This window comes from Eretmochelys imbricata, chromosome 7 (genome assembly GCF_965152235.1).
Source record: "Eretmochelys imbricata isolate rEreImb1 chromosome 7, rEreImb1.hap1, whole genome shotgun sequence".
In the NCBI taxonomy this organism is placed as follows: domain Eukaryota; kingdom Metazoa; phylum Chordata; order Testudines; family Cheloniidae; genus Eretmochelys; species Eretmochelys imbricata.
The window spans coordinates 45,077,596-45,105,021 of NC_135578.1; the positions used below are offsets into that span (position 1 = coordinate 45,077,596).

The following is a 27,426-nucleotide window of genomic DNA, read 5'->3' on the forward strand; positions in this document are numbered from 1 at the left end:
TGAGTGCCCATTGCTTCCTAGGACCCCTCACACTGATCCCCTGAGACAAGTGAATAGCCACCAAAGTCCTGGCTTATGATTCTCAAATATGCCCAGTGTCTCAGCCACAGGCTGGATATCATGTTCATCACCATCAGGTGCCAGGGTGCGTTAAACGCTTTGAACCTCTGGAAAATCCTGAGAAAATTAGAAATTTTTGGAACAAATTTTCCCTGAATTTTTATTTTGGTTAAAAATACCCTTTTTCTGACCTGTGAATCCCCTTTGCCAGACCACCAGCTGGGAAGGAAATGGCATAATAGCGATGTTTTGTACTTACGTTGCACCTTTCTTGCAAGGAGACCAAAGTACTTTGGGTCAGTAGACTTGTCCCTGTTTTGTTAATGGGAAAACTGAGACCTAGTGAGACCAGACTCTGGTCCATGCCACAGGCTATTACCAGTGCCTTGAGAGTGACCTTTTTAGTGTTCTGGGCCCCAAGGACCCACACAATTCCACAGGGCAGGGCTGCAGCCTCTGAGACACCGAAACTGGGTCTTCGGGCACCAGAGAACCCTTTCTCCTTCTGTGGCTCCCTGCAGCAAGTCTAGCCAAGCAGGACTCCTGCAGGAGGCGTGTACTGTAACCATTCAGGGCTGTCTGTGAGGATTTGCAGTGACACCATGCAGCCTTTTCTAAAACAGCACAGGGTTTATTAGTTGACTGGAACACAGCAACGGCTAGTCCTGAGGTGAGTGTAGAGAATCTCGGGTTAAGACATGGTCCATACTGGCCAAGCCAGTCAGCCAGCCAAGCTGCCATGGACTCCATTTCAGGCTCTCTGTCAGTCCTTAGAGAGAGCTGCAGAGTCCCTCCAAGAACCCAGACTTATCCCCTTCCTGCTGACCCATGCTGAGTTCATATGTTCCCGGGACAATGTCAGTCGTTCGGTTCGGTGCAGCTTCCTTTGTCTTTCTGGAGGCTTCATTGATATGGGTCACTTACAGCCAGTCCTCTAACAATCCATTCATTCCCAGACAATGAAGTGACACAGCACCTCATGTCCCCCGCTCTGCCCCAAAAGCCACATTCTAACCCTTTTTGCAACCATTGGGTAGCAATGTAAAGTACATGGGGAAACTGAGGCACACAAAGGCATAATAAAAATATTACAGAAAATTGGCACTTGGTCACATTATGTCAGAAAGTGAGTCAGTGACAAAGCCAATAGCAGAATCCAGAATGCCTGGCTCCTTCTGCCTCACTACACCATATTGACTCCTGTCAGGGTTCCTTCCCCACTCTGAACTCTAGGGTACAGATGTGGGGACCCGCATGAAAGATCCCCTAAGCTTATTCTTACCAGCTTAGGTTAAAAACTTCCCCAGGGTACAAACTTTGCCTTGTCCTTGAACAGTATGCTGCCACCACCAAGCGTTTTAAATGTAAGCAGTGTCAGGATGAGCTCCACCCTGACATCTGGTGGTGAGGTGTGGCAAGTTGTGGAAAAGAACTTCAGGGGCCGATGTCATTTGCATAGGCACACCCACCACGCCTAGAATGAGACCATAGCTGCTCAAATGGTCACTTTGGCTGCTGTGGGATCCCCAGCGTCTCTGTTATTGGGGCAGGAAGAATAAATTGTTATTACCCTGATTATGGGAACTGTGCTTGGAACTGTATGTGGCCTTTTGTTATGATGGAGGGATTCACCATCAACTAAGTAGCACTCGCTAGGCAAGGGTCATGGGTTCCAAAACTGTGTGAATAGAGAGAGGCTGGGGACAAGTATTAATACTTGGTGGCATGGGCCCCTTGGTGAGGGCCTTACATGCTAATTGCACTTCCTCCTCTCTCCACTGTGGAATATCAGAGCTAATTTTGATTTCATTAGAAGTCTAGTTATAGGCTGCTGGCTCACTTTGGGCTGACAGTGCACAAGCACTGGGGCTCCCCTGGTACAAGCTGAATTCACCTAAGAGCTGAAATCACTGAGTGTTGTGTTAAGTAGTGGGGAGCCTGAAGATATGTTGTGGAGCAGTTTGCGGGAGGGCTGGTGAAGCAGTTCGACGCGGAGCAGTGTGTGGATGGCAGGAGCTGCTTGTGGGTCGTGGAGCTGAGCGAAGGAGTTTGTGGGGCGGCTGGCGGAGCGGAGCGCAGCGGAGCGAAGGAGTTTGTGGGGCGGCTGGCGGAGCGGAGCGCAGCGGAGCGAAGGAGTTTGTGGGGCGGCTGGCGGAGCGGAGCGCAGCGGAGCGAAGGAGTTTGTGGGGCGGCTGGCGGAGCGGAGCGCAGCGGAGCGAAGGAGTTTGTGGGGCGGCTGGCGGAGCGGAGCGCCGCTATGGAGCTATGGGGCGGTCAGCTTCAGATCATGTAAGGTGCCTCTTACCCCCGTCCCATTTCCACCCAGGTTGGGAGGTAAAGCTCCGCAGATAAACTTTCGAACTCTGGGGCTGCCCTGACCAGGGACAGAGACTTTTGGGGCATTGGACTTTTGGGACTTTGGGTGATTTGGGGTTGCTGGACTCAAGAACCAAAGGGAAAAGGGCATGCCCCAATTTGCCTGGGGTGGGTTTTTTTTTGCTCATGGGTTGTGTTATGAATCCTGTTGGTGGTGTTTCCCCAACATAATGCCACATTGTTTCTCTCTGTTATTAAAAGGCTTTTGCTACACTCAGACTATGTGCTTGCGAGAGGGGAAGTATTGCCTCTTGGAGGCGCCCAGCGGGGGTGGTATATATTTGTCCCAGGTCACTGGGTGGGGGCTCGAGCCGGTTTGCATTGTGTTATTGGAATGGATCCCCTAGATATTGAACCCGGCCCTTGTTGCTGCCAACTCTGACGGGCAGAAGGGTTACATTTTTGGGGGCTCGTCCGGGATAGCCTGGGTCAGTACCCCTCGCAAGCACCTGTTGAGTGATCCACTACATTGGGAAACAATTTATATATATTTTTTGTTTTGTTTGTGCTTATATTTTGAGGAAATTACTGTTTGTATAATGGCTAATATGTCAGGTTTGTTGGGCCCTGGCTCAGCAGCTTCTAGCTCAGGGGCTGCAGCCTCGGCTGATGATTGGACAAAAGCTCTGGGGCAAATATTGGAAAAGGTTGTGCTGCCCCATGCTGAGTCAGACTCTTGTCGTAAGTTAAGATTATTTGCTGGGGAGGAGGAGTTTGAACCCTGGTTAGAGCATACCACTGAAATGCTGCAAGAGTGGGCCGTACCAGATGCAGAAAAGCGAAGATGCCTTATAGAGAGCCTTGGCGGCCCAGCATTAGATGTGATTCGCACCCTGAAGCTCATTGACCCTGGGGTCAGTGTGAAGGACTGCCTAGAGGCCCTTGAACACAACTTTGGGAGCGTAGAGGGCCCTGAAGACAGCTACTGTAAGTTCCTTAATTCCCGACAACAAAAGGGCGAGAAGGCTTCAGCCTACATACAGAGACTGGAGAGACTGCTTCAGAAAGCTGTCATGAGGGGAGCAGTGACTGCTGAGCAGATGGATCAGACCAGACTGGCTCAAATTGTAAGAGGAACTCAGTATCAGAACCCAATTCTACTTCATCTCCAGCTAAGAGAACGACGGGAACATCCCCCAAGTTACTCCCAGCTGATAAAAGAGGTCCGAGAGGAGGAAGAAAGGCAGGCTGCCAGTGAGTTTTGGGAAGCCCAAACATCGGAGCCAGGCAGCACAACACCACTGCAAACGGCCAGTGTACTGATGGTGAGCACCAGAGAGGAACTTGCCCAACAAATGCAGGTCCTGACGGAACGGATAGCTGAGCTGCAAAGTACCGTTGACCGAGTTAAGACTTCCAGGAATAAGAAGCCTCAAACTGTGGCGATTGAGAAGCCCGCACTTAGAGCCATCATCCCCCCCAGGCGAAGGGGAAAAGGTCAATTCTTCTGCTACCGATGTGGTCAGGATGGACACAGTGCTGCCAAGTGCCGTAATGAAGAAAACCCCTCCTTAGTGTATGGAAAGGTGAGGATCAGTTGGGAGAGATCCGGTAGCTGCCAGAGGGTCTGGGGACGGGGACCCCCCAGGTCTGCAGGATTTGAAGATTCCCCCAGAAAAGACTGTCCAGCTGGGATCCCTGCAGGACTGATAGGGCCTCGAGCAGAGGTCATGGTGAGGATTGAAGGGGTGGAGTGTAAAGCAGTGCTTGACACTGGATCTCAAGTGACTATTATATTTCAGTCATTCTACCAACAGATGCTTAGGCACCTGCCTATACAGCCACTGACTGGCCTTGGCCTGTGTGGCCTCAGCATGGATGAATACCCCTATCAAGGGTATGTCATAGTGCACCTGGAATTCCCAGAGGAGGTTGCTGGGGTAAGAGAAGAGGTAGACACAGCTGCCTTAATATGCCCTGACCCTAAAGGGACTTCTGATGTGTCTGTGCTGATAGGGACCAACTCCAGTCTCTTCAAGGTACTCGCGGATTACTGCAGAAGGCGGGCTGGGGACCAATACCTGAATACCCTGATGATCCATACGCTTTGTGCTGAAGCCTATAGGAAAATTGAGAGCGCTAAAAGGGACACATCTGAGCTACCACTTGGGGCACTGAAGTACACAGGCACAACCCCCTTAGTAGTGCCTGCAAGGACGGAGCAAGAAGTGCTGGTCATGAGTACCTGGCTGAAAGGTAGTAAAGGGACGTTAGCAATGATAGAGCAGCCGATGGGAGGAGAGCTCCCTGAAGGAGTGTTGGTCCCCAGTGGAGTCATAACCCTACCTGCTGAAGCCCAGGAAAGGGTGACTATACTGATTGCTAATGAAACGAGTCGTGATGTTGTTGTGAAGCAAGGACAAAAGATAGCAGACCTCTTTGAGCCTGAGTCGATTGTAAAACCCCAGTGTGAAACTCAAGTTCCGACAATAGACCCAGCAAAGTTTGACTTTGGAGATTCACCAGTGTCCGAGGACTGGAAAGATCGCCTGAGGAAGAAACTTTTTGTGAAAGATCCAAGGTGTTCTCACTGCATGAGTGGGATGTGGGATGTGCAAAAGGAGTAGAGCACAATATCAGACTACGTGACTCTCGACCTTTCAGGGAGAGATCTAGGAAGATTGCTCTCTCTGAGATGGAAGATGTGCGACATCATCTTCAGGAGCTGGCTGCGAATGGCATCATTACAGAGTCCCGCAGCCCATACGCCTCACCCATTGTGGTAGTCCGCAAAAAGAATGGGAAAATCCGGATGTGTATTGACTACCGCACCCTAAACAGCCGTACTGTGGTCGACCAGTACACTATGCCTCGAGTGCAAGATGCCTTAGACTGTTTGCTGGGAAGCCAGTGGTTCTCTGTGTTGGATCTTCGAAGTGGATACTACCAGATCCCTCTGGGAGAAGAAGATAAGGAGAAGACAGCCTTCATCTGCCCATTAGGGTTTTATCAGTTCGAACGCATGCCCCAAGGGATTTCTGGAGCACCTGCCACCTTTCAACGTCTCATGGAGAAAGTTGTGGGAGACATGAATTTACTGCAAGTGTTAGTTTATTTGGATGACCTGATTGTGTTTGGAAGAACCTTAGAGGAGCATGAAGAAAGACTTCTTAAAGTGCTTGATAGGTTGGAGGATTATGGTCTGAAGCTTTCAATTGACAAATGCCAGTTCTGCAGAACCTCAGTGAAGTATGTGGGTCACATTGTGTCCCAAGAAGGTGTGAGTACTGATCCTGATAAAATAGAAGCACTCACTACATGGCCACGTCCAAGTAACTACAGAGAACTCAAGACCTTTCTTGGATTTAGTGGCTACTACCGCAGATTTGTGAAAAACTATGCTACGATTGTAAAGTCTCTGAATGATCTTACCAGGGGACATCAGTCCAGCAAGAACAAATCTAAGTCCAAGAATAAGGGGAGGTCCCCAAAGCCTCCTGTGCAGAGACACAATGGCCCCTTTGCACCATTTGGGCCACGGTGGGATGAGAGATGTGAAAGGGCTTTTCGAGAAATCATTACTTGCCTAACTCATGCTCCAGTCCTAGTTTTTGCTGACCCAAGCAAACCATTTATCCTGCATACTGATGCCAGTTTGGAGGGTCTGGGAGCAGTCCTGTACCAGGAAGTGGAAGGCAAATGTAAACCTGTAGCCTTTGCCAGCCGAGGATTGTCTGATAGTGAAACTCGCTATCCCACCCACAAGCTGGAATTTTTGGCCTTGAAATGGGCCATCACTGAGAAATTTCGAGACTACTTGTATGGTGCTCAGTTCCAGGTGTGGACAGACAACAATCCACTGACTTATGTGTTAACAAGTGCTAAGCTGGATGCTACAGGGCAGAGATGGGTGGCCGCCTTGGCTAGCTATGAGTTCAGCATTCAGTACCGATCAGGGAGAAGCAATGTAGATGCAGATGCATTGTCCAGGCGTCCGCAGGCTCCAGAAGTTGCTGTGATACCCACAGATGGAGTGAGAGCTATTTGCAGTGTGAGTCGCCGAGAGCCAGAGGCCCGTGAGGGCTTTCAGGGATGTGTTGCAGAAGCTTTGGGCCTGCCCCCTGAATGCATGCCTTCTGCTTCAGTGAACTATATTGCATTAGACCAATCTCCTTTGCCCATGCTCAATGCGGCTGACTGGCAAGAAGCCCAGCGGCAAGATATTGACATTCGTGATACACTACTTGCCAAAAGGGAGGGGCGAAGCCCAGCTGCGGTTGTCCCACCTAACCCGGAGGGTAAACTACTATTGAGAGAATGGACCAAACTAAAACTGATTCAGGGAGTGCTACACCGAATGACCACTGACCCTTTACAAAAACAACGAGCACAACTAGTACTGCCAAAAAAGTACAGAGCCCTGGCCATGAGGGCCCTGCATGATGACTTTGGGCATTTAGGGATGGAGAGGACCCTGGAACTTATTCGTAGTAGGTTCTATTGGCCCCGAATGGCTGAAGATGTTCGCAGGAAATGTGCGACTTGCGCTCGATGTGTTCAAAGGAAAACCCTGCCCACGAGGGCTGCATATCTCAAGAACATCACCAGCAACAAACCTTTGGAGTTGGTATGCATTGATTTCTTGTCTGTAGAGGTAGACAAGAGGAATGTTGGAAACATTCTAGTAGTGACTGACCATTTTACACGGTATGCACAAGCATATCCCACACGTGATCAGAGGGCCACCACCGTTGCTCGAGTATTGTGGGACAAATATTTCTCAGTCTATGAATTCCCGGCTCGGATACACTCTGATCAGGGGCGGGATTTTGAGAGTCACCTTCTGAAGGAGGTGCTGAAGATAGCAGGAATTAAAAAGTCTAGGACAACGCCTTATCACCCCCAAGGTGATCCTCAGCCAGAGAGGTTCAATCGAACCCTATTAGATATGTTGGGAACTTTGCGACCAGAGCAGAAGGCAACCTGGAGCCAGCATGTCGCATTTCTGGTGCATGCCTACAATGCCACAAAGAACGATGCTACGGGAGTCACCCCATATCTCTTGATGTTTGGGCGAGAACCAAGATTACCCATAGACTTGTGCTTTGGTGTATCAGAGGATGGAGATAGCTATGAAACTCATCAGCAATATGTATCCCGACTAAGAGAAAAGCTGCGGGATGCTTATCGCTTAGCTACCGCTGCGGCTCGGAAGAACGCAGACCGCAACAAATATCGATATGATGCTAGAGTGCGTTCGCAGGAGCTCCAGCCGGGGGACAGAGTCCTGCTGCGAAATTTGGGTATTGCTGGCAAACACAAGATAGCTGACAGATGGAAGGCAATACCTTACCTGGTGATGGAAAAGCTGGGAGATCTGCCGGTCTACAAGATCAAACCTGAAGACGGTCCAGGGCAAATAAAGACGGTGCATAGAAACCTTTTGCTCCCTGTGGGGGAATTGGTAAGCACCCCTTATGAGATGGGCCACGGCAGGGCCGCCGGGCAGAACAGAGGTGCTAGACCAAAGCCGCCATCCAACACAGACAGTGGGCCCCCTGCAGCTAACTTACCCGTATTCTGCACATCTGAGAGTGAGTCTGAGGAGGAAGACACAACCCTGGTGTATCCTGGGATGGAGACAAGATTTCAGTCTCGATCAGCTGAACCAAACGAGAGTTTTCCCTCTTCCGCCCTAAACCCAATGGTGGAACTATTTAGGCCCCTTTCTGATACCCCGGTGCTGCTGATGAGACCCCCCTGTGATGACACACACAGGTTACTGGACAATGGGGACAGACAGGTAGAGGATGTCCTGGGCACCTTGGACCCTCCAGCGTTAGAACTAGGAGTGCAGGGGCCTACGCCAGTAGCCGAGGGACCTTCCAGGGAAGCCTCTCCATCCGTCACTCAAGAGGATGTTCCCCCTACCTCGGCAACAGAGATTCTCAATAGACGAGACAGGGTGATAAGACCAGTGAAACGGTTAACTTATGATGCACCTGGGGTGACTAGTGAGGAGCCAATACATTTAGCGCACAGGCTTGTGGAAGCTAAAGTGGGCTTCCTGAGGCCCTTTGGAGGAAACCAATGAGTTGGTATAAAGGGAGTGTGATTTGTCGGGATGACAAAGTCTCGGCTGGGGGGAGGATGTAAGCAGTGTCAGGATGAGCTCCACCCTGACATCTGGTGGTGAGGTGTGGCAAGTTGTGGAAAAGAACTTCAGGGGCCGATGTCATTTGCATAGGCACACCCACCACGCCTAGAATGAGACCATAGCTGCTCAAATGGTCACTTTGGCTGCTGTGGGATCCCCAGCGTCTCTGTTATTGGGGCAGGAAGAATAAATTGTTATTACCCTGATTATGGGAACTGTGCTTGGAACTGTATGTGGCCTTTTGTTATGATGGAGCGATTCACCATCAACTAAGTAGCACTCGCTAGGCAAGGGTCATGGGTTCCAAAACTGTGTGAATAGAGAGAGGCTGGGGACAAGTATTAATACTTGGTGGCATGGGCCCCTTGGTGAGGGCCTTACATGCTAATTGCACTTCCTCCTCTCTCCACTGTGGAATATCAGAGCTAATTTTGATTTCATTAGAAGTCTAGTTATAGGCTGCTGAGCTCACTTTGGGCTGACAGTGCACAAGCACTGGGGCTCCCCTGCTACAAGCTGAATTCACCTAAGAGCTGAAATCACTGAGTGTTGTGTTAAGTAGTGGGGGAGCCTGAAGATATGTTGTGGAGCAGTTTGCGGGAGGGCTGGTGAAGCAGTTCGACGCGGAGCAGTGTGTGGATGGCAGGAGCTGCTTGTGGATCGTGGAGCTGAGCGAAGGAGTTTGTGGGGCGGCTGGCGGAGCGGAGCGCAGCGGAGCGAAGGAGTTTGTGGGGCGGCTGGCGGAGCGGAGCGCAGCGGAGCGAAGGAGTTTGTGGGGCGGCTGGCGGAGCGGAGCGCAGCGGAGCGAAGGAGTTTGTGGGGCGGCTGGCGGAGCGGAGCGCCGCTATGGAGCTATGGGGCGGTCAGCTTCAGATCATGTAAGGTGCCTCTTACCCCCGTCCCATTTCCACCCAGGTTGGGAGGTAAAGCTCCGCAGATAAACTTTCGAACTCTGGGGCTGCCCTGACCAGGGACAGAGACTTTTGGGGCATTGGACTTTTGGGACTTTGGGTGATTTGGGGTTGCTGGACTCAAGAACCAAAGGGAAAAGGGCATGCCCCAATTTGCCTGGGGTGGGTTTTTTTTTGCTCATGGGTTGTGTTATGAATCCTGTTGGTGGTGTTTCCCCAACATAATGCCACATTGTTTCTCTCTGTTATTAAAAGGCTTTTGCTACACTCAGACTATGTGCTTGCGAGAGGGGAAGTATTGCCTCTTGGAGGTGCCCAGCGGGGGTGGTATATATTTGTCCCAGGTCACTGGGTGGGGGCTCGAGCCGGTTTGCATTGTGTTATTGGAATGGATCCCCTAGATATTGAACCCGGCCCTTGTTGCTGCCAACTCTGACGGGCAGAAGGGTTACATAAACAAAGAACAGGGAAAGAGACCACTTGGAGACGTCTTTCCCACAAAATATCCCCCCAAGCCCTACACACCCTCTTTCCTGGGGAGGCTTGAGAATAATATCCTAACCAATTTGTTACAAAATCATCAAAGACCCAAACCCCTGGATCTTGGAACAATGGAAAAATCAGTCAGGTTCTTAAAAGAAGGATTTTATTTAAAAAAAAAAAAAAGAAAGAAAGGTAAAATCATCTCTGTAAAATCAGGATGGAAAATACTTTACAGGGTATTCAGATTCAAAACACAGAGGATCCCCCTCTGGGCAAAACCTTAAAGTTACAGAAAACAGGAATAAACTTCCCTCTTAACACAGAGAAAATTCACATAAAACAAAAGATAAACTAATCCGCCTTGCCTGGCTTACCTATACTGATTGCAATATTGGAGACTTGGACTAGGATGGGTTGGAGAAGATGGATTTCTGTCTGGCCTCTCTAAGTCCCAAGAGAGAACAACCACGTAAACAAAGAGCACAAACAAAAAAGCCTTCCACCCCCATCCCCCGCCCCCTCCCCAAAGATTTGAAAATATCTTGTCCCTTTATTGGTCCTTTGGGTCAGGTGCCAGCCAGGTTAGCTGAGCTTCTTAACCCTTTACAGGTAACAGGATGTTGCCTCTGGCCAGGAAGGATTTTATAGCACTGAATACAGAAAGGTGGTTACCCTTCCCTTTATATTTATGACAACTCCCTTTTCAGGCCTTGCTTCTTTTCTTACGTCTAGATTTTATCTTGCTCCTCAGGCAGCACCTAGACTTCTGGGTGTGCTGGTGTGGTGTCCCACAGGATCCTTCTTCCTTTCTGGGCTGTCGCTATCACTGACTTGTAACCAAATGAACTACAATCCACAGCAGCCACCTGTGCTGTGGCTCAGTTTTAAGAGCTTCAGAATCAGCTCTACTCTGCAGCTGTCTAATGCCACAATGCACTCTGCCATAACTGTCACTTGACAGTGAAATCATGGCCAGGACAGTGCTGGTGTCAGAATTACACCGTCTCATTTACCCGTCAGCTCCCTGTGCCAACTCTGCTCTCTGTTACACCAGTGGAAATCCAGCATGGCTCCATGTGAGTTAATACGAGTTGTAACTGACACCAGAATCTGGCTTCCTTCCGTGTCTCTGCATCCTGGGACCTATCCTGTGCTGCACCTGCAGGAAGAGGAGGACAGGTGGCTTGATCATACCCGTCCATCCCCAGGATTCTGGGCTGCTCTAGGGGCTGAAATGGCCACTGGTGTAGATTAGAGCAGCCTCAAAGGTGCTCTAATTTACAGCAGCTTCCTGAGAATTCCCAGAGGGCTGTTCCACAGTCCGGAGCAGTCCCAAATCTTCGTAGTGGTGTGCACTGTGGCGATTCCCCTTTCTACCCTCTATGTGCTCCCTGTCCCACCCACCCGTCCTGCCCCTACACACTGTTTGCGCAAAGACTTACAAAGCGGGGGGAGGGGTGCAACATAGGGCTGCTTAAGTGGCCCTATGCAATGGGGAATTCTGCCCCAGCTCCTTGCAATACAGTTTGGCCCTTACATGCTGATAGAGTTAGTATAGAGCACAGGACTGAGTCTGTCCTGCTACATCCATCACACTGTTTCTTCCCCACTGCCAATGTGTGCTGGTCTTACAGCACCCTCTGTGCTTGCTCCCTTAGGGAGCACAAGGTGGGGTCTAGGAATGGAACAGGACTCTTTCTCGCCCCGTGGAGCATGAGGCCCCCTATGTGTCCCAAATACACTAGTGCATTGGATAGAAAAGTTGGTGAGGAAAATCCTGGATGCTGTACTCCCTTGACTGGGTTTTAGTCTGCTACGTGAGTTATTCTGCATGGAGGGAGAGTGTGTACTGGGAGGAGCTGGATGGTTTTTGAAAAGCTGCCTCTAATTCAGTGTATAAATACAGTGTAGGGAAATGGGAAGCGTTTTTGGAATCCTCACAGAATGCTCTCAGTAACATGCTGACCTGGATGTCACCTCTTGCCTGGGTCTCATTCCTTCAGCAAACCCTGAAAAATCCTGTGGCTTTGCAAAGAAGTGATCATCTGGTGTTCAGAAGAGAAAGGTGATTTTGTGATTAAGGCAGACAGCCAGGGGGCATCAGGACTGCTGGGTTCTATTCCTTACTGCCAATGTCTCAGGCCACGTCTACACTATAGGAGCGCTTTTCCAGGGATAGCCGTACCAGTATACTATACCCACAAAGCGCTCCTAGTGTGGACGCAGCTTAACCTGGCAAAGCTGTGCTTTTGCTGGTATAGCTTATTTTCCAGCACCACCATCCAACCCCCCCAAACAAAATAAGCTAGACTGGTAAAATCAGTTTTTCTGGTATAACTGCATCTACACTTGCTCTTTTGCTAGCCCAGTTCTGTCAGTCAGGGATCCCATCTCATGCCCCTGACAGACAGAGCTAAGCTGGCAGAAATCTGTAGGGTAGACCTGGCTTCACTGTGCAACCTGGAGCTTGTCACTTCATTGCACTGTGCCTCAGTGGCCCCATTTGTGAAATGGGATTACTGCCAATGTAGCAGGTTAATTTAATCATAGCTTTCCCATGCCTGGACCCACTGTGCTCCACCCCAGCAGCACCAAGGGGATTTACAGTGGTTATGAGGGCTACAGGTAAGAGTTCCCCTAGTTAAGAGGAATCCTCATCTGGCCCCTGCCCCCTAGGATGTGGGACATTATGGAGCAGCTTTGGAGTGGGTATGGCAGGACTGTGACAGGGTGGGACTAGAGCATAATGCCCTTCACATCCCCTGGCAGCCCCAAGGCTTGCCCCTCTGACTTGCAGCAGCTAAGGGGGTGGTCTGGCCTCTGGCAGCCTTGAGGATCAGAGGGTTCAGAAATATGTCAGAAAGTCACCTGGGCCTCTCAGGGCCATGTGCTTACTGTCTTGTTCTTCACCAGCAAGAGAGAAGTGCCCACATCTCCTGAGTCCCTAGGGAATCTAAGTAGTGCAGAGAGTTCAGTGAGGTACGGTTCAAGCTGAGAGGCACCGCTACGGCTGTGTGTTCTCTTAGAGGTGCCAGGGGTGGAGGGAGAGCCCATGTAAGGATATTGTACCTGAGAAGCCCTAAAGCCTCTTTCTGTAGCATTGCGCCATAATGGACCTAATCCTAAATAAGTCCCACCCTTTTAGTATGTGTTCTGCCTGGTGAATCAGCTGCATTGTGATGCTTTCGTTTTCACTCCCTGCCTCACATGAGCACATGATATTATCATGTCACCATGACACTGCATGTTAGATGCAAACACCTAAATGTCACTGTGGCATTAGAGCCAAATACATTCACATTTCACAACTCTTGCAAGGGCCAGGTTTTCAAAGCAGGGTAGAAGAGGCATGTAGAAAAACGTGCGCGTGCCCCTCGCACTCACAGAACCCCATTTTTGCATGTCTGAAGCCAGCAATTGAGGGTTGTTGGGGGTTTTTTGTTTGTTTTTTGCAGGTGTGGTGGGTTCGCACGTAGGAGGTTTTGCAGGCATAATTAATGTACAGATGAGGTGGGGTGGCGAGTGCACTAGGTGAATATGTATGTGTATGCATTGTGACAGGGTCGGGCCAGATGGCTATAGGAGAGTGATAGAAAGCAGCTGTATTAGCCCCAGATTAAGCAGGTCCCTTTTCCCTGGGTGAGGTAACAGGGGCGGTTCCAGAACAATCAAGAGGCTGCTAGAATCCATTAAGACAGGCAAGCTAATCAGGTAACCTGGTTTAAAAAGGACCTCACTTCAGTCAGTGAGGGGCATGCAAGGAACAGAGAGTGAGAGGGAGTGCTGCTGGAGGATTGAGGAGTACAAACACTATCTGGCATCAGGAGGAAGGTCCTGTGGTGAGGATAAAGAAGGTGTTGGGAGGAGGCTATGGGGAAGTAGCCCAGGGAGTTGTAGCTGTCACTCAGGTGTTACACGAAACACTGTAGACAGCTGCAATCCACACAGCCCTGGGCTGGAACCCGGAGTAGAGGGTGGGACTGGGTTCCCCCTGTCCCCCTAACTTCCTATTGGATACAGGAGGAGTTGACCTGGACTGTGGGTCCCACCAGAGGGGAAGGTCCCTGGCCTGTCCCCTGACCCACTAGGTGGATCAGCAGAGACTACGGGGATTGTTCTCCTTCCTTTTCCCCATGCTGGCCAGTGATGAGGTTAGCTGAGTGAATGACAGGTTTGAGCCACTAGCAAAAGTGGCCAAACTGAGGGCTGCCATGAATCTCTGAAGCAAGCAAATCTGCCAATAAGTGCAGGACCCACCAAGGCAGAGGAGGAACTTTGTCACAGCATGCAAAAGGAGAGGATGAGGCTATAAAGGTGTCACGGATCCACAGGATTGGTGCTACAACCTCAGCTTTGCAACAGTCTCTAGGAGGAACCCCTTCAATGTGCCAGACTCCCAAGGGGTCTCACCCTTCCTCCAGAATAGGCCATGCAGCCTCACTACCTCCTGGACTGAACCTCTGGGGCTTCAATGCTCCTGCTTCACACCATGAGCTCTGTTCGGAGAGGTTTCAGAGTAACAGCCGTGTTAGTCTCTATTCGCAAAAAGAAAAGGAGTACTTGTGGCACCTTAGAGACTAACCAATTTATTTGAGCATAAGCTTTCGTGAGCTACAGCTCACTTCATCGGATGCATACTGTGGAAAATACAGAAGATGTTTTTATACACACAAACCATGAAAAAATGGGTGTTTATTACTACAAAAGGTTTTCTCTCCCCCCACCCCACTGTTCAGAGAGTCCAACTGAAGTAGACTCCTGGTAGAGACATAAATATTTTGGGGATTAACGCACGTCGCCAAGTATTTACAGCACCACTCAGGCAGCGTTATCAGAACAGTAGAGTTTATTAGTCAGCTGGAACACAGCACAGGAAGTCCTTATTTTAGCATAGAGAATTGAAGGTTAACATATAGTCTAGTCTGGTTAGCCAAAGCCCGGCCAAGCTGGAGTGAAAGTGAACCCCATGTTCAGGCTCTGTCTGCCTCAAGCTGTCTGACCTCCTTGGTCAGTTCCCAGGTGAGAGCGCTGACTCCTTCCAGAGCCAACTCTTATCCCCCACCTCACACCTTCCCAGTCCTTTGTTCTCAAGCTGGGGTCCCTCCTTAGCTTCCCTGCTGAGAAGTGGGGAAATGCATCTACCTCTGGGTCATTTTAACTGGAGTCAGCCTTGGCCAGTCCTTTTGTAATGACCCATTCAGGCTCAGACAGCTAGGCAGCACACACACTTGTGTCTCCAAACCAACAGTCCTTTCCCCCGCCACTGTGTAAAAGTACAACATATAGGGGAAACTGAGGCATGCATAGGGGTCACACAAATATTACAAAAAAATCCCACTTTATCACAAAAGGATATGCACAGGGGTTTGAAAGGAAATTTTGAGGTGCACAGTGGGCTTGCGCACAGAGGTCTTTCTGGGTGCACAGGTTGTGCCTTGCTTTGAATACTTGCACCTAATTGCTTTGCAAGCAAAGAACAGACCCATGACTTCCCTCAGATTTTGTGCTAGGTAATAGTGCTGCAGATTGTGGCTGGGGTTTGCATGGGTAGGTGTGATATCCTGTATTTAATTATGTGTAAGGCTATGATTTTTTCATGGAGGTTGCAGAAGTCACAGAATCGGTGACTTCCAGTGACCTCCATGAATTCAACCCTGTCGGTCGGGAGCTTCCGGGTCCCCCCTTTGTAGCAGGGGGACCCCACAGCTCCTCATGGCTACAGGTGCCAGGGGCCCTCCGGAGTTCCCAGCTGCCGTGGGGACGCTGCGAGCATTGCGGGGCCCCCCTCCCGCAGCTCCCAGCAAACACGAGCAGTGGGGGCCCCTCAGAGCTCCTGGCTGGCCGGGACGGCAGAGCTGCTGCTCCTGACTGCCTCGGGCCGTGTGGGCCTCTCACAGCTCCCAGCCACTGCGAGCAGCGGGAGCCCCGGTAGCTCTGCGGGCGTACCCCAAAGGTTCCAGCTGCCGCAGATGGTAGAGGTTTCCCGGAGTTCTGAGCCAGGCCCCCGTGTTCTGAGCTGCTGGGGGTCCTTCAAAGCCCCAGAGTTCAGAGCGGCCCCTGCAGCTGCCCAACCTCTGCAGGCAGTGTGGGGAGCCCACAGCTCGGCTCCCTATTTTGTCAGGGATATTTTTAGTAAAAGTCAGGGACAGGTCACGGGCAATAAAGAAAAATTCTCGAAAGCCCATGACCTGTCCCTGACTTTTACTAAAAATTTCTGTGACAAAATCTTAGCCTTAATTGTGTGCCATTGAATGGCCTGAGTGTATCTCTTACTTTCTCTGTTCTTGAGCCTGCAGGTTGCAGCTACAGGACAGGATAAGAATTCTCCGCTACAATGTCTCCTCCGGTAATTTCTTTTCATATTTCTACCTCCCCTGATGTTTTCTCCATTTTATTTTACTGAGGGGAGGTGGACAAGAAAACAATAGGCAACTGGGGCAGGAATGACCAAATCCTGGCTGATGGGTAGGAGACAGGAGACAGCTCTGGCATGTACATGTTTCTGGTTGTTGCTACGCTTAGATCTCATCTCACATTATGTGCATATGGCCAGAAGTGAAAGTAAGCCGGTATGGTACGGCATACCGACAAGAGCCAGTACACAGTGCCAGACCGGACCAGCTTCCCCAGGCCAGCAATTTAAAGGACCCGGGGCTCCCTACAGTGGCCGGAGTCCCAGGCCCTTTAAATCACCGTCCGAGCCCTGCTGCCAGAGCCCTGGGATAGCGGTGGCAGGGCTCCAGCGGTGATTTAAGGGGCCCGGGGCTCCGACCGCTGTGGGGAACCCCGGGCCCTTTAAATCACTGCCTGAGCCCCGCTGCCAGAGCCCTGGAATAGCGGCGAGAGGGCTCCAGCGGTGATTTAAAGGGCCAGGGAATGTAAAGGCCCTTCCTCTTCTGGTTGAGGCCCCACCTCTTCCGGTTGAGGCCACGCCCCCTGCTCAGGACTCCAGCGTACTGGTAAATCCTTTAAGTTACTTTCACGCCTGCATATGGCTGACTGCAAGCTGGTAACACACTGTGCACCTGAGAGGGGCACAGGTCCCTATGCTGCTGTGGAATGTCAGGTGTCAGTACAGTATTGAAGTAGCAGAGGAAACATATTGTGAGAACTGAGAGTCAGCCTCTTCAGTACAAGCTTGTATCTTCAAAGCTCTCCTGGCCGTACTTTCAGTTTGCAGAGGCACCGGTGTACAGAGGAGAATGTGTGCACAACTGTGCGCTTAACATTTGCATCCTATCCAGATGAGTATGGTATTCTTCACTCTGGATCCAGATGGATTTGATATCTTGACTACATCAAGGCATTGTGTTGCAGCACATTGTTTGTGTGAATGATTGGTTCTTTCCATGTGCTTAGCTCTCTGTTATCGTATTCTGTGGGTATGTCTACACAGCAGCCTATGGTGCATTTACAGCTTGGGTGGACAGACCTACTCTAGCATTGCTAAAAATAGCAGGCCAGACATGGTGGCATGGGCTTCAGCATAGGTTGTGCAATCCCACCCAGGACCTTGGGGACATACTCTCATTGCTAGCCTGCACTGAAGCCCATGCCACCATGTCTACACTTCTATTTTTAGCAATGCTAACATAGATGAAGCAAGCACAGACTTGTCTACCCAAGATGCCATCACCTGGGATTGCAATGTAGACATGCCCTTTAAATTAAGGTGGGAAGGTGGACCAATTCAGGTTAGTCTAACAAAAATGTGAAATTAAATCCTGTCCATAGAGAGAGAGACAAACCTGTGCCTATAGAGTCACTGTTATCAAGATCTTACTTGAGTGATGAGTTTTGAAGGTACATAGTTATGGCTGAGATTTGGTTTTCATTCTTTTTCTGCTCTAGGTTCCTGGGAGCAGCTCCTCCCCTGGGGTCCTGTGGACACTATAGTCAGTAACCCACCTTATGTCTTCCATGGAGACATGACTCACCTGGCTGAAGAGATCCTCAGGTGGTCAGATAAGACCTTTCTATCTTTCTCTTTCCCATGCATTATTTCACCCTCTTCTGTTCTCTGTAGAGAAGTTTCAGGTATCTAGTACTAACAAGTTAGGAGATATCCGTCGGGGATGGGGAGTGGCGGAATGCAGTCCAAGAAGGGCAACCACCTGCCTATACACTTATTTGGAAGCCCGTCCCTTTAATTCCTGCACAAACTGAGGATCTTGGTATTTTCTCTCCTTCAGACCTAGTTCAGAGATTCCCTCTTGGCCCATTTGTTCCCTGGTGAGCTTGCCTCTTTCTGATACTGTGAGGAATTGGGCAGAAGACATGTGAAAACGCTACATGACTTAGAGAAAGGGTCTGTGAGCTGGAAACACTTTCCCTTGTTTCTGGGAGAGCAGGAGTGGTGTTGAATGCCTGGCAAATTCCCGTGCTAACTCACCGTAGTACACTCCCTAATGTCTCCTGGGTAGTGTTCCCCTCAGGGTTCAGTGGACCAGTTGTAGTAATCAGGCTGCAGCTCAGAGGGGCAAGAGCTTAGAACTGACTTGCTTTCCACTGATAGCTATAACAAGAGCCACCATCTGTTACAAGGCTTTTGTCTAATGAAAAAGCTCTGAGTAAGGCCATTTGGGGACAGTAGCTGGACCTATGATGTGATGCGATACATCACCTTCCTCTTTGCCTGTTTCCCACAAAATTTATTTAACTGGAGGTTAGAACTGGTTCCTGAGCCCAACGTCTGGCATGATGCCAGGTATTCCCTCCCCCCCCATAACAAAAACAAATCACCCCCATCCCTGAAAGGTGGAAACTTCCTGTCATAATGATGTGCAAATTCAAACTTTTCTGAACTAAGTAGATCCTTCTGTATTGTACCACAGTGTGTTAGGTTAGATGGCAGCTCAACTTGGCTGTTGGCAGTGCTTGAGCCTGGGGAAAAAGTGATACGTTGCCCTGCTGCCTACTCACCCACCCACTTTTCCCTTCCAACTGGCACCAATGAGAAGTATGGATTGATATAATTGCACCTAGCAGCCCAATTGAAGCACTGAATAATAATAATGCCACTTACTGGCCAAGTGAGTTGCAGTTCTGGTGAGCGCCCTTAAGCTGAGGAGGCAGCGTGGTGGGCACCAGATGGCAAGTGAGGAGACCTGGTTTCTAGTCCACGTTCCGCCCTGAATATGCTGTGGCACCTGAAACAAATCATTTAACCTCTTCCCCCCTCAGTTTACTCAAAGTAAAATGGGAGTAAAACATTTATCCACCTTTGTGAAGCACTCTGAGAGGAAAAGGCCTGTGCCAAAGCTAAGAATTACTGCTACTGTTGTTATTAAACGTGACCGGCAGGAGCAGTGCTATAGCTGTCAACAGGAGATCAGGAATGCCTGATGATGTTTGCCCCAAGACTCTCTCAGCCTAGTCACGGTAGCAATCTCTGAATAACTTCCTCTATTACACATACCACCCATCTGAGTCACCAGAGGGGTCTTACAATCTTCCCTCTTTACAGATTCCAAAGTTACTGTGACTTTTCCACTGGGACGCAGCCCCACAAGCGATCGCTTTCATGTGCCATGTGCCCAGAGACCCCTCTAGTGCTTGTTCCCAGTGGGAGATGCTACTAACAACACATTTTACTGCTGTGTGTAATGATGGGTAATGGAGAGATTTCATCCCTTGTCTTCAACCTCCAGCTATGAGGACCTTGGTGCCCTGGATGGGGGAAATGATGGGATGACAGTGATCAAAAAAATTCTGGCTCTGGCTCCTTGTATCCTGAAGGATCATGGGTAAGCGCTGATACATAACTAAAATCCTAATGCCTGTCTACATTTGACTTTTCATATCTTCTGCCTGTTCCCACCTCACACTTTTTTATGATCAGAAATATAAGCAAATACGAGGGGGAGTCAAATGCACATAAGAAAAGAGGGAAAAAAGCCATTCCCTCTTAACATAAGAATGTCACGTGCATTAGTAAAGAATTACTGATATTAATACAATCAGCCAGGGGATTATGCACCATGCTGGTGACCCCATCTGCTTGGTATTGTTGCTTGGTCATTATTTAAGTGGGTACCTGAAACTTAAAGAAGTGAGGAAAAGCAGAGAGAAGAGAATAGCAGGGGAAGAGATGAAAAGGGAGAGCAGAAAAGAAGAAAACGGTTAAGCGGAGAGATATCTGGAGAGACAAGCACTATAGACACCCCTGGGTCACTGATATTTATGGACTGTGGTAAGATATCTTATAAAACACCCCAGGAGGGGGAAAAAAACATCCCAGGGGTTAAAAGAAAAGGAGTACTTGTGTTACCTTAGAGACTAACAAATTTATTTGAGCGTAAGCTTTTGTGAGCTATAGCTCACTTCATCGGATGCAGTGAGCTGTAGGTCACGAAAGCTTATGCTCAGATAAATTTGTTAGTCTCTAAAGTGCCACAAGTACTTCTTTTCTTTTTGCGGATACAGACTAACACGGCTGCTACTCTGATCCCAGGGGTTGTTTCTTGAGGGATTAATCTTCTCCATGATAAATGACAAGGAGATTTCCTGCTTCCATTCACTACCTTGTGATGTCCCTCATGAGATACTAGAGATCAGCACTGTAGCCCTCCACTTAGCCAGGACATTCTAAGTGTCTTCTGTGTCAGTCCTGACTTTTCACCAGCCCAAGAGAATTCATTGAAAATATCCTGTTGTGCAATGTTGGAACAGGAATATTCAGTGTCATTGTGCTATAGGGGTGCAGACATGGAGCCATATTCATTCTTAGAGCTTTGATGTGACCACTAAAGCACAAAATCCTCTTCAGAGTTTCACAGGATTAAGCTCTGTAGAGTGCTTATTTTGTATTTTAAGGTAGAGCCAATGTTGATGGGAGTTTTTAAGGTCAGGAATGAGATCCAAATCCAGGCATGTAATTAATTTGGCTGAGGTAAAGAAAGTGTTCAGTGTGGGAAGGTTTGGGGATTTTCAGAGGAGCATATGGTTGGGGTTTGGCTCTTTTTTTGCAGTTTGGTATAGCCTACGAAACTGCCAAAAGCTGTAATCAGTTCCAGAAGACTAGGGGTGAATTCAGATAGTTCAGTGATAGCACTACCTGTGTACATGGAAAGCTATATATTCCTAGGTCCCTAGTTTGATACTGGAGTGAATTTACAGCTGCTGAAAGCTGCTGGGTTGACAGTTCTGGAAACTGATGTGCCCTAAGTATTCACCAAGCTGGAACAGTATGAGCAGCAGCAGCACAAACCTGCAGTGTCATTCCCTGCTGATGTGAGTCATGTGCAACCTGCAGCACCTACATCAATGGATGCAATGTAGAGTATAGAGTCCAGGCCCAGCTAGTCTTTGGCCTCTCTGCTGAGACATCCGGCAAGGGGGCCATCTGGCGAGGTGGTGGCTTTTTTGAGTTGGGTCCCTGTCCAATAGGAACTGGACTGAGACCAACACCACATCATGCGTAGAGCACCACTTGTCAGGTGACCAGATTCAGACAAGCAGCCTGGAGATATAGGCTCCTGTCACACTGGTGGTGTGACACCATTTCCCTCAGTGTTGCTACCCTGGTGTGAAGGTGCTGTGAGAGGGGACTCAGACACCTGTGTACCTCAGGTCTGGCCAGCCCTCTCCACTCATGCTAGTGCTTCAGGATCACAGTCGTTCATACTGCAGTGGCCTCCATCATCACGCGCTCCCTTTTAGCCTCATCTCTGTCTGTTAGGTACTTAGATGGTCCCCATTACCATAGTATCCGAGTGCTAGTGAGGCGGGGCAGGACTCCCATCCCCTTTTTAGAGAAGGGGGACTGAGAGACTTGCCCAGAGAGACTTGCCCAATGTCACACAGAGTCCATGGCAAAAAAGGGAATTTTCCGCAGTCTCCCAAGTCCCAGGCTAGCGGCCTAACCCCTAGACCATCCTTCCTCCTATCTAGATCCTTTCCCTGTCCCCCTCTCTCCTTTGTACGATCCCCTGCTATGTGTTCAACCTGTAGAACTCTTTGCCAGAGGATGTTGTGAAGGCCAAGACTATAACAGGGTTAAAAAAAGAACTAGATTAATTCTTGGAGAATAGATCCATCAGTGGCTATTAGCTAGGGTGGGCACGTATGGTGTCCCTAGCCGCGGTTTGCCAGAAGCTGGGAATGGGCGACAGGGGATGGATCACTTGATGATTACCTCCTCTGTTCATTCCCTCTGAAGCACCTGGCATTGGCCACTGTCGGAAGACAGGATACTGGGCTCGATGGATCTTTGGTCTGACCCAGTATGGCCGTTCGTGTGTTCTTATAATTGGTCATTTTATGAGGGTGATTCTATCAGGCTGAGTTATGAAGACATCTGGACCATCCTAGGAAAGAGAGTCTGGTGTCTTTATAGAGAGAGTCTATATTTCCAAGCTGGTCAAACAAAATGTGTTTGTTTCCCCTCCACATCCCCACACACATGTTTTCAGGAGTGTGTTTCTAGAAGTTGATCCCAGACACCCAGAGATGGTGGAGAACTGGCTGCAGAGTCACCCTGACCTGTCTCTTTCTGTCTCTGCCATCCACAAGGATTTCTTTGGCAAGTAAGTGTTTTCTCTTTCACCGACTGTTCCCTTCAACTTTATGCAATTGCATCCAGCCCTGGGTACAGTTGCCCTCTGCATCCTCGTGTCTTGAGGTTAAACTCAGAGGGACTCAGTCACCAACTTAGTGCACCCCCTTCCTAAACACCTGCATTCTTTGAACTCCGCAAACTTCTAGTTTACCTTGAAGTGGGGGCACTGCCAAGCATTCCTGACATATCTTAGTGTTGACATTATCTGATGGGATTACCGTTCATGGAAAATTGTGGCTTTATATGGTGGGTGTGGATTCATATTCTCCCTGACAAAATGCAATGCCATGTTCATTCTTGTTCCCAACAGGCCGAGGTTCCTACACATCCAAAAGCATAAAGCAGGTGACTGCATCAACAAGAACAGCTTTGCTTGATCCAGTGTTCATCTCCCTTGAGTTTTTTGCTGAGTCGTCTATGGGATCCCTGCACAGCAATAGGAACCGGACCCTCCACTGCATTTCCCAGCATTCCGATCTCTGCAGATGGTCACTGGTGCATCCATTGCTGACAGAGGATTTTACTTGAAAGGAGGTGGGGCACTAGAAAGGAGGTGGGGCAGAGGTCTGAGTCTGCAGAGGTGTTTCAGCTCCCATGGATGGTCCGACACCGATTATTAGCTCAGTCAGCTAAAGCAAGAAATAAGTATGAGAACCTAGCATAGAGGGAATCTCAATTCCAAGCATCTCATTTTTGTTGATGCTGCAAATACATATGATAAAAATACAACTTCTCCATGCATCGGATGGCACTTTTAGTTCATAATGAACAGCTTAGGTCTTGCTCTGGAAAAAGAACTTAAGGTTGTTGGTAGGTCTGCTTCTTTTTAATTATTTTTTTTTAAACCTCCACTTTCAAAGCCTATGAATTTTTTTGGCGGGTATGCTCGGAGATTCCAGAACGAATGCTTCAGATTTAGTTCTGTCCCAGCAACCCCTGTTGTTCCTGAGTGATCTTACCATGACAAAGCACCGAGTGCAGCCTGTTGCTTCTGAGCAGCCCTCCAACAACAAGCCAGCATGCACAGTCTTGCCCTCCGGAGTGACCTTTCAGTAACAAACCAGCACATGTGCAGCCATTATTCCCAAACAGGCAGTATTTTTCATCTCAGACAATGGGATCCATAATGGAATGCTTTGTGAGGAGGATGTGGGATGGGTTTAAACCAGAATTTAGTGGTAATAGACTCCTTTCTTTGGCAAATCTTGTTTTAGACAGGAAGGGGAAGGCCTTGTATCTGAAGACTTGAGGACTGGACACCCCATCATCTCAGGCATTGGCACTCTTACATCAAGATTATCTGGCTATTTGGACTCTCTCCTCAGACTCTATGCTACCAGCACTCCTAGCTATCTTCGAGACACCACCGACTTTCTGAGAAAACTACAATGCATTGGTAATCTTCCCGAAAACACCATCCTGGCCACCATGGATGTAGAAGCTCTTTATACCAATATTCCACATGAGAATGGACTACAAGCTGTAAAGAATAGTATCCCTGATGAGGCCATGGCACACCTGGTGGCTGAGCTTTGTGACTTTGTCCTCACCCACAACCATTTCAGATTTGGGGACAACTTATACCTTCAAGTAAGTGGCACTGCTATGGGTACCCGCATGGCCCCATAGTATGCCAACATTTTCATGGCTGACTTAGAACAACGCTTCCTCAGCTCTCGTCCCCTACCGCCCCTCTTCTACTTGTGCTACATTGATGACATCTTCATCACATGGACCCATGGGAAGGAGGCCCTTGAAGAATTCCACCTGGATTTCAACAGTTTCAACCCCACCATCAACCTCAGCCTGGACCAGTCCACACAAGAGATCCACTTCCTGGACATACAGTGCAAATAAGTGATGGTCACATAAACACCATCCTATACCAGAAACCTACTGACTGCTATACTTACCTGCATGCTTCTTGCTTTCATCCAGGACACATCACACAATCCATTGTCTACAGCCAAGCCCTAAGATACAACTGAATTTGCTCCAATCCCTCAGACAGAGACAAACACCTACAAGACCTTTATCAAGCATCCTTAAAACTACAGTGCCCACCTGGGGAAGTGGGGAAACAGACTGACAGAGCGAGACGGGTACCCAGAAATCACCTACTACGGGACAGGCCCCACAAGGAAAATAACAGAACACCACTGGCCATCACGTAAAGCCCCCAGCACAAACCTCTCCAGCACATTATCAACGATCTACAACCTATCCTGGAAAATGATCCTCACTCTCACAGACCTTGGGAGACAGGCCAGTCCTCGCTTACAGACAAACCCGCAACCTGAAGCAAATACTCACCAGCAACTACACACCACACCACAGAAACACTAACCCAGGAACCAATCCCTGTAGCAAACCTCGTTGCCTACTGTGTCCCCATATCTACTCCAGCGACACCATCAGAGGACCCAGCCACATCAGCCACACCATCAGAGGCTCATTCACTTGCACATCTACTAATATGATATATGCCATCATGTGCTAGCAATGCCCCTCTGCCATGTACATTGGCCAAACCGGACAGTCCCTATGTAAAATAATAAATGAACACACATTGGACATCAAGAATGGTAACATACAAAAGCCAGTGAGAGAACACTTCAATCTTCCTGGACATTCTATAACAGACGTGAAAGTAGCTATACTTGAATAAAAAAACTTCAGAAACAGACTTAAAGAGAAACAGCAGAAATAAAATTAATATGCAAATTTAACACCATTAATTTGGGCTTGAATAGGGACTGGGAGTGGCTGGCTCATTACACCTCCTCATCTATTGCTGGGAGTGGACTACATCCACCCTGATCGAATTGGCCCTGTCAACACTGATTCTCCAGTTGTGAGGTAACTCCCTTCTCTTCGTGTGTCAGTATATTTATGTCTGCATCTGTAATTTTCACTCCATGCATCTGAAGAAGTGGGGTTTTTACCTACGAAAGCTTATGCTCAAATAAATCTGTTTAGTCTTTAAGGTGCCACCGGACTCCTTGTTGTTTTTGTGGATACAGACTAACATGGCTACCCCCTGATACTTTAGAAAGAGTAGCTCTTTCTGCCATCCTTGGTTTATTTCCAGAGTCCTGTTACTTTAGGTCCTGTTATTTTAGCTCTAGAGCAGTGGTCTCCAACCTTTTTACTCCAAAGATCACTTTTTGAATCTAAGGGCAACCCAGGATCTACCCCGCCCCTTCCCCGAGGCCCCAGAGACCTGCTCTACTCACTCTCCCACCCTCACTCACTTTCACTGGGGCAAGGGGTTGGGGTTCAGAAGGGGGTGCGGGCTCTGGGCTGGGGTCGAGGGATTCACAGTGTGAGAGGGGGCTCTGGACGGAGTGTGGGGCAGGAGGTTGGGGTGTAGAAGGGGGTGAGGGTGCAAGCTCTAGGAGGGAGTTTGGGTGCAGGATGGGGCTCCGGGCTTGGGCAGAGTGTTGGGGTGCAGGAGGAGGTACAGGGTGCCAGCTCTGGAAGGGGGGTCAGGGCTGAGGCGGGAGTTGGGGTGCAGGAGGGGGTATGGGGTGCTGGCTCGGGGAGGGGGGTCAGGGATGGGGCTTGGGGTACCGGAGGGGGTATGGGGTGCTGGCTCCAGGAGGGGGCTCAGGGATGGGGGTTGGGGTGTGGCTTCCCGCCAGTCAGCACTTACTTCCAGTAGCTCCTGGTTGGTGGCAGGTGCAGCAAGGCTAAGGCAGGCTCCCTGCCTACCCTGGCTCCACACCACTCCTGGAAGGGGCCAACATGCCTCTGTGGCCCCTGGGGTGCGGGAGGTGGAGGGGCACGTGGCTCCACATGCTGCCTCTCTCTGCAAGCACCGTCCCCGCAGCTTTACCAATGGGAGCTGCAGGGGCGATGCTTGCAGGCAGGAGCAGCGCGTGGAGGGAGACCCCAGGGCCGTGGGGCTGCAGTGGCCGCTTCTGGGAGCTTCTGTGGGACCGGGGTAGGCAGGGAATCTGCCTTAGCGGCAGCCACACTGCACTGCTGCCGGAGATTGCAATCGACTGGGAGTTCCTCTAGGATCGACCAGTCGATTGTGATCGACTGGTTGGTGACCACTGCTCTAGGAAAAGCCCCTGGCGGGTTGGATCAGTTTGTTTACCTGCCGTGTCCGCAGGTTCGGCCAATCGCAGCTTCCACTGGCCGCGGTTCGCTGCTCCAGACCAGTGGGGGCTGCGGGCCAAGGGGCGTGCTGGCCTCCCTTCCCTGAACAAGTGGCGGACCAGCTTTGAGAACCACTGCTCTAGAGGACTGGGAGAAAAGCTTCCGATATTCAGTTTGAGCTTTCTGTTTATATAACACCTAGCACATTGTGAATGTTACAGGTAACAAATATAAAAACCTAATAAAACCAGTGCTGCATGTTCTGTAGATGGAAATGAGCCTCAGTTCAAACCATCACACACAAGAATTGCTGGTAAAGAGTAAAATAATTCTTTTACGTATTGCAGTGGGCCCGAATCAAAACCCTCATCCACACTCCCCATCAGATGATAATACCTAGCTCCAATGTAGCATGTTTTACCCATAGATCTCAAAGCACTTTACCAAGGAGGTCACAAGCATTATCCCCATTTTACAGGTGGGGAAACTTAGTCACAGGGAGAAGTGATTTGCCCAAGGTCATGCAACAGGCCAGTGGCTTAGCCTGGAATAGCAGCCAGGTCTCCTGGCTCCTCAAGCAGTGCAGCTGGAATAGCGAAGGTTTATTTTCTTGTTCTATCAGGGGAAGTGACTCAAGCAGTAGAGATGCCTGAAAGAGCAGGGGAAGAATTCACTGGAGTGGAGAGCCAGAGCAGTCTGTTATAAGTAATGGAAGGATTTAAAGCCAAGTTGCTTTCTTGTTTCGCAGTCAGTAGCTCCTTTCCTGGCCAGCAGGAAGGAATAGCCAAGTCAAGGAGTCTGAGCTGGTCTCAGAGGAAAGCTCCTAGAGGTCA

General features: G+C 49.4%; 1 protein-coding gene across 6 annotated transcripts in view; it reads left to right on the plus strand.

Moving 5' to 3' along the window:
• The window catches only part of HEMK1 (HemK methyltransferase 1, mitochondrial release factors N(5)-glutamine), a 97,938-nt gene that overhangs the window by 31,148 nt on the left and 39,364 nt on the right, over positions 1-27,426 (plus strand). For 5 of the 6 annotated variants that reach the window (XM_077822345.1, XM_077822346.1, XM_077822348.1 and 2 more), the window contains 6 exons: positions 16,224-16,273; positions 17,779-17,884; positions 19,578-19,673; positions 22,341-22,454; positions 22,797-23,020; positions 23,701-25,471. In XM_077822345.1, the coding sequence (XP_077678471.1) occupies positions 16,224-16,273; positions 17,779-17,884; positions 19,578-19,673; positions 22,341-22,454; positions 22,797-22,863 (433 nt within the window). In that variant the 3' untranslated portion in view covers positions 22,864-23,020; positions 23,701-25,471. Of the gene's footprint in view, positions 1-16,223; positions 16,274-17,778; positions 17,885-19,577; positions 19,674-22,340; positions 22,455-22,796; positions 23,021-23,700; positions 25,472-27,426 lie in introns of those variants that run through there. The other variant, XM_077822349.1, reaches the window with a different exon arrangement.